Raw genomic sequence first — 14576 nt, 5'->3', positions numbered from 1 at the left:
CGCCACATATTTATTCAATGTTTTAAGCCTCATATACTCATTATATTCACTGAAATAATCTAAGAAGTTATTCACATCCTTTTTATACTGATAATGCATACTCGTAATCGAGTTTTCAAGTTAACGATTGTCTTCTTTATAATTTAAATAGAAAAACCTCTTTACAATAATATCTCGCTAAGTTGATAAAATTATCTCAACATTATTAATTTATAAAAGTTTTATTGTAGTTTTAATTCTAGTTATGAAAATCAAAAATATATTTTAACCACCATAAAAAACTATCAAAAAAAGCTTAACGGATACAATGGATAGAAACTATTTACTTCCCGTATATTTTTTATTAAGGTAACAATTTATCATTTACAACATGTAGATAATCATAAAATATACATTATCTTTAATAATTTATTTTCCAGAGCTGGAATACCTAAATCCACACTCCTATACAACTCGGATTGCATTATGTCTATCCATCTACAATAACATTCTTCTATACTTGACAATAATTTCTCTTCAAAGTAAATATACCTTTTTATTTAAAGTTTAAACCCAACAAAATCATACTCTCACACACACTCTCTTTCTATCTTCTCAAAGCTTCTTGTACTTTTGCATTCAAGCACACCAATGGCTGTTCTAGTTGTTGCTCTTCTTATTTGTTCCATGGTTGCTCACTCCAGTAAGCATTTCTTTTCTTTGTTTCAGTTTAACCAACAAAATTGAAAATGTTATTTTCTTTTGTATTAAACTCTAAAAAATTTTTTTTATTAATGTATGTAGCAACCAACACATATAAGAAAAAGAACAAACAAGAGGTCTTAATCCATAAATTCCCATAAAAAGTAAAACCCCCAATGGTTGGTAAATCATTTGACCATACCAAATAGCTAGTTCTGTAGCAACTTGTACACAGTGCATTAAAATTTATACATTTGTTTGGATTTTCTTTAAAAATACATGCTAATTAAAGGAGTGTTACTTATATTGTTGGCTGCATAACATGAGTTCATATAACAAATTCTATATTTCTTTTTAGTGTTTGATGTTGTGCTTTGTATATCAATGCTAAAAGAGTTGAAACATTTTTTTGAGCTAAAATCATGCTGCTATATTGACTTGTACTTGATACTAGTATATACAAGAAGAGTTAATGACTTGTCAAGAACTAGACATGGTTTGTTGTTTGTACAATGTAATCCTTGTTAACCATGGGGGGGTATATGTATAGGCGGGACATGGTGCGTGTGCAAAAAAGGAGGAAATGATAAAACGCTTCAAATGGCAATAGACTATGCGTGTGGAAACGGGGCGGACTGCACCCAAACACATCAAGGTGGGAAATGTTACAACCCGGACACAGTCATTGACCACTGCAACTATGCCGTCAACAGCTACTTCCAAGCCAAGGGCCAGACCCCCGAGGCCTGTAACTTCAATGGTGCAGCCATGATCGTCACATCTGATCCCAGTTAGTATATATTCCCTTACTTATCTACTATTACACATACTCCTACTTTTGGTTAAATTTTAAGGCAAAATAATACTAATTGTTCTAATAAATATGTTGTTTTTTTTTTTTAAATTTTTTATTATGTATTGTACATACTGTCACACAGTTTGATGTTTTTTTTTTGTTGTTGTTACTTTTTATTTTGTATTTATTGACAGGTAATAATGGGTGCACGTATCCTTCTTCAGCCAGGTATGTATTTACTACTCGTACTATTTATGTTTTTTTTTTTACATATATGGAATATAAGGTACTAAATTTATGATTTTCACAAGTCGAACTTTTTTATTTTGTTTAGCCAAAACCAAATCAAATGTATTGAAAATTTGAAATCGACCCATAATCCCATATAGACCCGTATGCTTGATTTATAGACTTTGAAATGAAAAACAAAACATTTAAAACGAAAGAGGAAATACAAACGGGTCCCACCGACCACCCATAGCCTCAAGCCAAACAAAACCGGCCACTTTAATCTTTCACTTTTTGACAAAATCTAGGTTATGCCCTTTTTAATTATTATATCATGTTTAATGACTTGTACCATCATGCTTTACCAAGGTGTATCATACCCACATCATCTCCATTATATGCTCAGTATCCAATGTCCATTTGGGTTTTAACCGATGTGGACCAACATAACTGGTTTTTTTACCTCTTACTTTAACTAATTCTAACCTTCTAGTTGAACCTTGTGCTTATATAGTTGTACACTCATCTGACAAATCTTAACTATATATATGAGCCTGACCAAATTCAATTCATCATTCAAATAAATCCTGAAAGATACTCATCTTTCAAAAGTGTACCATCCTTTTTCTGGAGCCATGTTTTCTGGTAGTAAATGCATTAACTATTTTTTGAGTTGTCATTGTGGTGTCTGTTACAACTTTGTACATTATTCTAGGTAGTTTTGTTTAGTATAATGATAAATCAACCTTGGTGTGCCTAAAGATATGCCTAATAGTAAGATGATGACATGTGGAAAAATAAGAGGGCAAAATTAGGAAAAAGAATTAGTGGAATCCACGTGTCAAATTCTTAAAGTTTTATGTTGATTTTTAGCCATATGAGTTAGGTTAATTAATCATTTTTCTTTTTGTTTAAGGGACTTTTTGATTGATGTGTCAAACTTTTAAACATATCTAAATACATCAAAATATCACACAAGTTCATGTACGACCTTCTAGGTCACAAATAATGTTAGTTTCACAATATATTGTTGTATAAATCTTTCTTCTTTTAACTAAGAAATATGATCAGTAAAACCTAACCAAAAAACCATCCAAAATGCATAAATTGTGTAAGTAGAGCAATATCTTTAAGCTGGTTTCTAAGTCTATAGATAAGTTGCTGGTATAGTACATTGTTACAAACCGTGTGACTTAGTCTAGTTGAACATTTAGTATGTTCTAGCGAGCAAAAAAAAGTGATTTGAGATTATATGATGTATGTCTTGCCTCTTGACAAAATTTCCACTTCATGTATATGGTAAAATTAGGATCCTCGATCTCTAGTTTTAATTGTCTCAAGTTCTTTACGTTTGCAACTTAAAAGATTTCAATTTAAGGATCATGTGAAATTGTGAATCTTACTTTTCCCTAATTATTAGCAAGACATTATACAAGACTTTGACCATCGCATATGTTTACTTTATCCATAGTAATTGTGAGGGTCAGATAAGGTCAAAAAGAGAAAACTAAAGTAGGGATTGTTTTCTTTTGATAGAAAGTAAGATCGAGGTCCATCCTTTTTGGCAATGCCTCATGTATCTTTTATTGCATGATCAGTTACAAATGATCGACATTGTTTCTTGGTTGTCGGATGGACAAAATGTCATCACTTGCTACACTGGCCTAGAAGCATCTTATCTTTATCTTATAATAATATAATTATATGTAGATATTTTGTTCCCAAAAATATAGATAAATAATCTTTCCTAACTTAACTTTTATGATTTGGTTTGTGCAGTGGTGGTAACACCGTGACTGCGTCACCTGGAAACACCAAGACACCAGGCTCCACCACTGTGACAACAGGTGGCACCACCACTTCTCCCTACGGAAACAACCCAACCAACACCGGTATTTTAGGAGGTGGATATGGCTCGGGTTCATCAGGAACTGGTATCAATACTGATGTTAGTAACGGGTTCATGCTACACCAAGCCTTTGGTTTCTTCGCTTTAATAGGGTTGGCACTCGTTATGCTTTTGTGGGGTTGATCAAATATGTATGTACAAGTGGATGATGAATGTAGTAGTAAGGGGTGCGTACACATGGTTGTAGTGTTGTTATTGTTGTTACATGGGTTGGTTTTATGTAGGTTAGCGGATTGTCTAAAAGACAAGCTAGGTTGTATTTTGGACCTTTATGTACCTTCCCATTGTCTATATTGGGAAATTATCGATCATGAATTATATTCCTTTTTGGTGGTCTCGACTCATATGACCTCTCCCATCTTATTTTTTAGAGTATGATGATGAATTTTGAATTATTTTATGATGCAACTAGTTTCACTCCCATGTGGTCCAACGACATAATTACGGGGAATCTTGAAAAAAAGATATATGAACGGATTTGGCTATTTAGTTCTATTAATGGCTTTAGTTCGACCTGATGATAGACTAGCCCAGTTCAACCTAGCTAATCATAAGTCTTTGACCTCACTCGAGTGTATCAAGGTGTTTTTCAAATTACATTGGTAGTCAACAGATCATCCGTGATTTCTACTTGATTATTTAACTTGCCGCAGGTGACATTAAAAGAAAAGTAACCTTTAATAATGTCCAAAATTTTCTAGGTAGAGCCTTGATTACACCATCATCACAACATCAGTATCATTGTTATTACAGTCGTGGATCACACTAGAGTTGGGCAAAAGATTGGAACATGTGGAACTGGTTCGGAACGAAGAACCGGTTCTTAAAAACCGGTTTTGGAACCAGAATTTTGGATCCGAAAGTGTAACCAGTTCTTATCTATCGGTTCTTGAGGAATCGGTTCCAGTTCCTAAATAATCCGAACTGGTATCTTTGGAAACGGTTTTTTTTGCCCATATCCACATCATACTTGTGGATCACATTGATTTCAATAACCGACAAAAATTACAATACAAATGCACCATGCTAAGAATCACGTTGTTACCATTAGGCAAGTGATCATGCATCTACTATGTTTGGTATAGAGCTTTTAGGGGCTTTAAGTTTTTAAGAAAAAACTCTTAGTCAATAAAAAGCTTTGTTTGTTTAAAAGAGCTTCAAGCTTCTAAGAACAAGCTTACAGCTTAACGCTACACAACCTAGCATTTGAAAAAAGCTTCCAGCTTTTGGATAAAACATTCCATAAATGACCTTAATGTAAGTTAGTTAAACGGTGACAACTTCTCTGATTTTTAGATATTTATATTCTGTGAGTGACGGTACAAAAGTTTGGATAGGTCATCCAACACACAACAAACATAAAGTAAAATTAACAAAACAAATTATAGCAGTACATATGTGTAGATACAAGACACAAATTGGTGTTCTTTTAATATTATGTATTTAATATAGAATAAATTTAACATATATATGCAACATACATATATGTTTTTATACCTATGTTTAATATATTAGGTATTTTTTAGTTATGTCCATTATTGTCGTTTTATACATTTATTAAAAGCTACAACTACTTCACCAAACACTAAAATATATTTTAAAAAGTTTCGGCGATCAGCTTGCAGCTATAACTACCAACTAATTTTGCTAAACATATGTTGGAGACGGAGGGACCACTTTGGTGTTATAAAAACGTATAACACTTCCATTCTAAATTCTGAGAAACGGTGACCAAGTGCTTCAACCTTAAGTCACGACTCATGATCATTTTATTTTATGCACAGCCTTTTCAAATTGGGGAAAAAAAATATTACTGTAAAAGAGAGATTTTTTCCAAACTAGTATAATAAAAAAACTTATTTACCAAATTAGTATAGTTTCAAAATTATTTATAGTATAATTCAATATTTTTATCTAAAAAATTGCTTTAAACTTTACTTATTTATTTGCTATGGACAATATATTAAGTATGCATGGAAATCAGCATATTGTTATTGCTAAGATGATCGAGTTTAAGCGAACGACATTCATTTTAAAGGCCGGTATCATCATTTACTTGAAAAAACCAACAAAAAACCAACCTCAAATATATATTGATATGAGCCTTAATTCTTTAAATGGTCAATAAAAAACACATCTCTTAAACCAAATCTTTATATACGATGACCCATTTGTTAATTAGCCATGGTTTTGTTAATCCTTGAAAACCCATGTCGTATTCACTGCTCAAAAACAACCCACCTGTTGAAGTTGTTAAATTTGTTATTAAATCATGTGAAAAAGATTTAAACTCTAATAGTTTAAGAAAGTGTTTAATTGTATTATTTAATACGAGTAGTGTTTAATAGTTTAACAACGAAGGAATGAGCAAATTCGCAATGGAGTCCATGGTAGAAAAAAGGTATGTTTCAATAACTTTAACCGGACATGATATACTTATTCAGAAACTCTATGATATCAAAAAGACGTGTGCATCTCAAATGTTGTTTTGACGGCCTATGATGTCCATTTGCATACAAATAAGTAAAGTTTCAAGCAAAAGTTTAGATGAAACATTAAATCATACTAATTTGGTAAATAATTTTAAAAATATACTAATTTGGTAAATAAGTTTTCTCATTATACTAATTTGGAAAAAAATTCTGTAAAAGACAAATGGTTTAGGCTAAATTTGTATCAAACTATACCTCAAAATCTATATTATGTGTCCAACAATAAATTGTTTTTTTTATTAAAGCCTAATGGACAAGCATCCTATATAAGTTAAGTTACTAGCTAGGACTTGCATATTACGGGTCCTATTAGTTCCATCATAATACTCGTCCCGTATTATGTAGTAGTATTTTTTAGGAAACCACTAAAAAAAAATGTTCCATGAAAGTGTCCTAGAACATACTTTTGCTGTAGTGGATAGATTGTTTTAAAGTGATAAAAGATGAAAAGGCTCAGTTCTCTCTTGCTTGTTGTGACTTTATTGATCTGCAATTTTTCATAACTATTATGCTAAGTCATAATTCAGGACACTCCTAAATAAAGAATTTCTTGGATTGAAACTAATTATGTACTTGTATCTTAACTCAAATAGGCTGTCCTTCCAACTTGAGAAGGGAATTGCAGTTGAAAAGGGTAAAAGGCAGGGGGGATATTTGTATCACAGAAAAATAACATGCTCCCTTCAATATATGTCAGTGAATGAGAGATCCAACATAAACAACATTTGGTACAAAATCATGAGCATCATACGAATGAACTACAATGCGCTCCACTCGTATCTGGTGCTATAAATAGAATACCTAATGCCTTTGTTATTAATCAGCAAAAATGAAACAAAACTAAAATCATTAGTATACACCCCGCCATGAATGCCACTTCAGTTTTAGCTGAAACATCAATGGAGGAATGCCCAAAATCCCACGATTTAGCCTAGGGTCAAACACATCAAACCCCACACGACTCAAAGAATCCAGAATTACCTGTGATGGCACAGCAGGCAAAAGTATCGATCGCGCCTCTTTGGGGACCGATTCAGCCAAGGCCCGAGCTTTCTGTAAATGGGCATTAGCCGTAGATGCCATATCAAAAACTGCATCATTAAGCCTCTCACGTGAATTTGTTCTAATCTCTAACCTCTCTCCTTGCTTAAGTAATAACCCATGTTTTTCCGCCACTTTAACGGGTATATAAGAAAACTGGCGGTTACGGTTGGCATGGTAAGGAAGTGACTTAATGAGCAAAAGAAGCCCACTTGCCTTACCAATATGTGAAGCTGCATGATCTGCAGCAGTTGATGTTATACCACCCGCTTGAAGCGTTGTATACAGAATAGTAGAAGACGTATCTTCAGCGTATTTCTCCAACTCTTCTATTGTTTGATAGATATCATCAACATCTCTTTGAGCATCATTTATACGAGCCTCAACAGACCGCTTCAACCAGCTCTTGCTGACTTTCTGCTCATTTATGACAGATGCAAGCGCCTGGGCTGTCGGGTGTTCAATTACTTTGTTCTTGAAGATTTTGTCAATGGCATCTTGCCACCAAAGAAGTCGCATCAACCCAATCTTGGGGTCGGAAGCAACATCCATTGCCCTGGACGTTTCAACATTGAAGGCACGAAGAGCAAAACCAGCTCGACGCATATTTGTAGGTAGCTCAAGAAGGCAGAGGTAGTGATGGTAGTCATAGTTTCTGACTTGCTGTACACAATGTGAGAATGCAACTTTTAAGCTGCCAGATGTGGAAGCACCGCTCATTCAATCTCGACTTCAGTTCACAGCTGGAACATGAAAACTTGATCAGAATACTAGGCTAATTACAAGGTTACTCGCTATAGGAAGCTTATTCGAACATAAACACCAAGAAATTAGAAATACATTGTTACATGCTTCAACATATTACTTTGAATAATAAATTAATCTTATTCTATTACCTAATTTGCTTGGAATCACATAGCTTACTGTTATCTTTTTTGAGCTACTTTAAACCAAACACCTTTAACGTTGCTTAGTAAAAAGTGCTTATTCACTACAAAATAAGCAAACATAAACACTTGATTTTTTTAGAATACTACTATAAACTGCTAATTGAGAACTTCCTAATCATAATACTAGTCTCGCCCAAACACGCTTAACTAACATGAGAGATCTACTGTGCTTGTGAGATTGAATTCAAGTAAGCGAAGAGATCCCAGCAGTTTAGTAAGTTAAAAATAAAACCCCAAATCACAGGCTCTAAAAGCACGATTTATAATAATTATTTGTATGAGTGTAAACAGAACGCAGATAAGAAAGGTAAATCGGATAAAGACGCAGACCTGATCAGTTAATGGAAAGTGTGCGGTGCCGGCGATATCAGAAGGCGGTGGTTCGTTGGGCTGGGCGTGTGGTGGCTGAGTGGCCCTAAATAAGTCCACCTCTCGTGTAGTCAGACACACAATAGTTGCATTTGGACCTTCGAGTTTCATATATACATACTTGGTCCATTACTTGTAAGTCCATATCATCATAACATTGGGTTAAATAAATAAAATAAAATAAGATTATGAGAAAAAATAATTAGATTATACCTTAACATATAATAATGATGTTAGACAAAATTTAACTAAATATGATAAACTGATAAATACGATCATACATTAAAAATTATGAGAACAAGTACTCGTGCGTTGCGGCGGTAAAATGATGAGGGTGATAGCTAGGTCATAAAGTGTGATAGGTCATAAGAGGTTATATGTCATACAACCTTAGTCGTACGGGCTCCACCCTCGGATTTAAAAATTCGTCGAAAGTATATCGAATGACATCTCTAATGAAAGAGCATGGAATTTTAAGAACACTCATATAATTTTTATAATTTATCGATGTACAGTTTTTGAGATAAAAGATTTTGAAAAAATTAAAGGAATAAAATGATTTATGGAGGAGAGAGAAAGTTGTATGCATTGATGTATGGTACATCATGCATTAATATGTGTATATTATTGAAGTTGAAAGTTGAAAAGTGGATTTACTTTATAATATAGTATAGATATAGATGAATGTTGAAAGTTGAAAAGTGGATTTGCTTTATAATATAGTATAGATATAGATATAGATGAAACTCAACTTATATGTTTTAATGGAACACATGTCATTAAAAAAACCCGTCATATATGGCATTAAGAATGCTAATCTTTATTTAGAAAGTTGGTAGACTACATAACAAAACCCGACGTCGCAACGTGGCAGCAGTGCGTGAGTTCTCTATATTGTATCAAATAAGATAACTATTCCATAACCAATTGGTCTTTGATTAAGTGACTAGCTGGGACCCTCTTTGAGAGAACTAGAAGATGGGATGTTGGCTTGGATTGAATCTTGATTTTTCATGAATTTGGGTATTTGTCTAGCGTGTAGGCGTATATGTTATCACTTATGTTATACAGAAGTGCGTAAGTTTCAACTTGCAGTATTTTGTCTACCTTGAATATCACTGTTGGGGTTCGAATAATTAATAGGGGTTCTAAAAAATATAATTATTCCATAAATAAAGAGTTTATTATAATCAACAATACAAATCATTTACTTGGAATAAACATCATACGAGGATATCTCATTTTCATGTCCATTTTTACTTAGAAACCCAACTAACCAAACACCCAGTAAAAACTTCCCAAAAGCGCCACCTTTCATTGCCCGCTTTCATTTTTGAACAGTGTTATGGAGTTCCCGCCCGATCAAATCAGCCGGAATGGAGCTCAAGTTTCATCAGCATCGGTTTTGGGAAAACGGCGTCGTGTTGGGCTGGTGTATGATGAAAGAATGTGTAAGCACTCAACACCTAAACGCGAACCACATCCCGAAAACCCCGACCGTATCCGTACCATCTGGGACAAACTTGTGTCTGTTGGAATTCCAAACAGGTCGCTTCTACTTTCTCACACACACTCACTCCCTTTACATTCTTAGATTGTCGGCTTGTGTTTGCTATATATATTTATACATTATAGAAACTTATATATCCTCATTGTGTCTTATATGTCTTACAATAACCTTTGTTTTATATGAATTAATCCCTTATATATCAATAATAAACTATAAAAGCTGAATCTTTTAATAAATGAATACTCTAATGTTTATTATTCTAAATCTTTAATAATAGTTAAAGTTTTATATGCAGCAAAGTTGAGTCTTTTGTTTAAATTAACGAATACAAAAATCTAGGGAGGAAAAGAATTGAATCCAAATGGTTTTAAAATAAGTTGGGTTTTTGAGTTTTGTTTTAAGGAAGGAAAGGTTGTGAATTGATAAGATTTGAAAGTATTATTTTAGAGTAAAAATCTTCTATATTTTCTCTCCAAATATTTAACCTTCACTAAAAAAACAGAAAGGAAAGGGGGGAATGATGTATGAAGTTTCAGGATATAATAAAGTACTGATGCAATGTATTTTGTGGTTTCAAACTGTGGTTTTTTTGCAAATCTAGTAATAAGGGAATAATATCTCAGGGAGAGACGTCTATCTTTAAATCATTCCAGTGATATGTTCATGATATAACTTGAATGCTATATTGTGTTTTCAGATGTGTGGTGTTTGATGCCAAACATGTGGAAGACAAATATCTAGCTGCTGTTCATACCAAAATTCACATTAATTTGATAAAAACCGTAAGCTCCAAAAAGATCTTACAAAGAAACAAGGTGGCTGCAAAGTACGATTCAATATACTTTAATAAAGATTCATCAGACTCTGCATATCTTGTTGCTGGCTCTGTGCTTAAGGTATGAGGCTCAAAACAACACATATCATATTCCATCTTTTGCTAGACTGTATTAAAATATTAATAGATGAGTTGCTTCATGCTTGACAGGTTGCTGAGAAAGTTGCAAAAGGGGAGCTTAACTCTGCCTTTGCTATTGTTAGACCTCCTGGACACCATGCCGGAAAAAGTGAACCAATGGGATTCTGCCTTTTCAATAATGTAGCAATTGCAACAAGATTTCTCCTTGATACAAAAGTGAGGCCTATATGTGTCCTTATGTCGATAACATATGTACCAATGCTTATGTACTTGGGAAGTCAAAATGCTTGATTGATAACAGTTTACTAAGTTGAATCTTCTGATGTTCTAGGAGCTAGGTATCAACAAGATATTAGTAGTTGATTGGGATGTCCATCATGGAAATGGTACTCAAAAGATGTTCTATAAGGACCCCAGAGTGTTGGTCTTTTCTGTTCACAGGTACACAGGGCATACATAATTTGTCTATGCAATCTTATATACCTTTATTGCAGATCAAAATGTTTTCATACGGTATAACCAACTAATCTTCCATAGCTTTTTCAATGTATTTCTCATGTCATTTTTGTTTAAATGGCATCTGCATTTCAAATATACCGAGAAGTCTGTTACTCGTTATTAAACATAATTATGTAAAACACATGATCTCTTAGTCATGCTTATTCTTAGGATATACGTATTACAAACATGTAGGCATGAGCATGGAAGTTTTTATCCTACTGGTGAAGATGGTTCTCATGTCATGACGGGTGAGGGGCATGGTGTAGGATATAATATAAACGTTCCATGGGAGAATGATCAGTGTGGGGATGCAGATTATATTGCTGTTTGGGATCATATATTGATCCCCGTTGCAAAAGAATTTAACCCTGACATAATTCTAATTTCAGCCGGATTTGATGCAGGTCATCTCAATTAACTATCAATGAACACACCCATCCACGCACATCTATGTATCTATATTCCAATGATTACCCGTATTAAAATAATCTCTAAATTTTATCCTTGAACAGCTGTTGGTGATCCTCTTGGAGGTTGCTGTGTCACACCACATGGTTTTTCTATACTGTTAAAGAAGGTTAGCATTCAAGAATGATGGATTGTGTTCTCGTTTTATATGAACAATATGCTCTTGATATCATAAAGCAAACATTCAACTTTTTAGAACGGATATTGCAATGGTAATTTTGTTGTTTGATGCTTGTGTAGCTGATGGGGTTTAGTAGCGGGAAGATTATAATGGCATTAGAAGGAGGATACAATCTGAACTCCTTGGCAAATTCAGTTCTTGCTTGTGTAGAAGTATTACTTGAAGACAAACCTATTGCTGGATCCATGGAGGTTTATCCGTTTGAATCTACATGGGGAGTTATCAAGGCTGTAAGATCATGTATCCATAGAAAGTTTTAATGTTGTTGATCATGTACAAATTTCTTCTTTTGCATGATGATATTTGGTCATTCTAAGGCATAAAAACTATGTTTGCTCAGGTTCGTGAGCAGCTGAGTACATTTTGGCCAATACTAGCATATAAGTTGCCTAGAAAGTTCACCAGTAGAGTAACCCCTGAAGTTCAGGTAGCACTTCGTCTTTACTAATATAAAGTTGAAAGCGCTTTATCCCTTAAAATAAACTCACTTCGAGTTTTGTCTCAAACCTTATTTTGTCCATAACTCCATCATGCGTTTGTAGATATATAGCTTGCAGTCAGGTAATGATTATGATGATGGGCTTAATACATCATCAGTGGATCTTCAAGATGATGTTACAATGCAACTGAGAGATCTGGTTCCAAGTGAAGATACTCATGGTGCATGTTAAATTCTCTATTCTGTTTCATGAAAATTCTTAAATACATTTGTCTTTTTAAATCTAACTATTTCATATATTTCTAAATCGAGTTACTGTTACTTCTCAAGATTGGCAATCTGAGTTATTGATGGATGTTGCCTCCATTAAAAATAAAGTCCTTGCAACCAAAGAAGGTAACAAGAGTCTTGAGAGGGTGGTCAAGGCAGATAAAAAGGTTGACATCCCCAAGGAGTCAGGTGGCAACATTGCCCCGAAGACTAGTAAGTCACAAAACCTATATGTGATATACTGATATATGAATATAGTAATAGGGATTGATTGATCAATTTTACATGCTTTAGGACCACCTGATAGCTTCAGTCTAAAAGATCTCAAAGATCTCGATGGAAAGACTCCTGTGAAGGTTGAAAAATCTGCCACAGCTTCTCCTATATTGAAGGATGTTGCCTCCATAAAAAATGAAGTCCTTGCAATCAAAAAATGTAACAAGCGTCTTGAGAGGGTGGTCAAGGCAGATAAAAAGACTGGCATCTCCAAAGTGTCGGGTGACAACATTGTCCAGAATACTAGTAAGTCACAAAATCTATATGTAATATACGAATATAGTAATATAAGGATTGATTGATCAGTTTTACATGCTTTAGGACAACCTGGTAGCTTCAGTCTAAAAGATCTCAAAGATCTCAGCTTTGGTCTAAAAGATCTCGATGGAAAGATTCCTGTGAATGTTGAAAAAACTGCCCCTGCTGTTCCTATACTGAAGGATGTTTGCTCCGCAAAAGATGAAGTCCTAGCAATCAAAGAAGGTAACAAGCATCTTGAGAGGGTGATCAAGGCAGATAAAAAGACTGACATCCCTAAGGAGTCGGGTGATAACATTGCCCAGAATACTAGTAAGTCACAAAATCTATACGTAATATACGAATATAGTAATAAGGATTGATTGATCAATTTTACATGCTTTAGGACAACCTGGTAGCTTCAGTCTAAAAGATCTCAAAGATCTCAGTTTCAGTCTAAAAGATGTCAAAGATCTTGCTGGAAAGACTCCTGTGAATGTTGAAAAAACTGCCCCTGTTGTTCCTATACTGAAGGATGTTGCCTCCACAAAAAATGAAGTCCTTGCAATGAAAGAAGGTAACAAGCGTCTTGAGAGGGTGATCAAGGCAGATAAAAAGACTGACATCCCTAAGGAGTCGGGTGATAACATTGCCCATAAGACTAGTAAGTCATAAAATTTATGCATGTTATACGAATATAGTAATAGGGATTGATTCATCAGTTTTAACTACTTTAGGACAACCTGGTAGCTTCAGTCTAAAAGATCTCAAAGCTCTCGATGGAAAGACTCCTGTGAAGGTTGGAAAAACTGCCCCTGCTGCTCCTAAAGAACGAATTCTTCCCTTTCCTTCTTCTGCCAAAAGGAATAGGACATCATGGGTTATAGAGCAGGATGATGCTTCACTGAAGGGGGCTCCTCTTGATAAAACTCCTCTTGCAAAGTCTCCTTTGTCCCTAAGTTCAAAAGAAGCACTAGCCAACATCTCAACAGTAAGCATCACAACTTTTATTGACATTCAGATTTTCGTAAAGAACTATTCTTAACATTCTTGTTGATATCGGGTCTAGAGCAAGTGACCAACACCTACAATGACAGGCTCAATGATCACCAAAATTATGCTATAGCCAAGATAAAAGATTTGCTTGCTCAGAAGATAAAAGCGTTGACTGAAGCAAAAAATGAGATGTCCAAACTGAGAGCGGATCTGAAGCGCCAAGCCGCTGAAATAGAAGTTATCTTGAGTATGAATAAAGTTTGAGATTCTGCATAGGATCCTAATAGGAATTATCCTAAGTATGAAGCTCTCAGCA

The 14576-nt window shown here is 34.3% G+C and overlaps 2 protein-coding genes across 2 annotated transcripts; one reads left to right on the top strand and one right to left on the bottom strand.

Moving 5' to 3' along the window:
- The first annotated feature begins 558 nt into the window (after positions 1-558).
- Positions 559-3958, top strand: LOC122588674 (PLASMODESMATA CALLOSE-BINDING PROTEIN 1-like). The gene is made up of 4 exons (XM_043760841.1): positions 559-682; positions 1232-1471; positions 1672-1705; positions 3485-3958. The coding sequence occupies exons 1-4, from the start codon at positions 631-633 to the stop codon at positions 3735-3737; spliced, it is 579 nt and encodes a 192-aa protein (XP_043616776.1). The 5' UTR covers positions 559-630; the 3' UTR covers positions 3738-3958.
- A 2807-nt stretch (positions 3959-6765) lies between these two features.
- LOC122588672 (NADH dehydrogenase (ubiquinone) complex I, assembly factor 6) lies at positions 6766-8524 on the bottom strand. The gene is made up of 2 exons (XM_043760840.1): positions 8428-8524; positions 6766-7890 (listed from the first exon to the last, which is right to left on the bottom strand). The coding sequence occupies exon 2, from the start codon at positions 7865-7867 to the stop codon at positions 6956-6958; it is 912 nt and encodes a 303-aa protein (XP_043616775.1). The 5' UTR covers positions 7868-7890; positions 8428-8524; the 3' UTR covers positions 6766-6955.
- Between the last annotated feature and the right edge of the window lie 6052 nt (positions 8525-14576).

Source organism: Erigeron canadensis, chromosome 2, assembly GCF_010389155.1.
Source record: "Erigeron canadensis isolate Cc75 chromosome 2, C_canadensis_v1, whole genome shotgun sequence".
Taxonomy (NCBI): domain Eukaryota; kingdom Viridiplantae; phylum Streptophyta; class Magnoliopsida; order Asterales; family Asteraceae; genus Erigeron; species Erigeron canadensis.
This window is presented reverse-complemented; position numbering and strand designations above follow the sequence as displayed.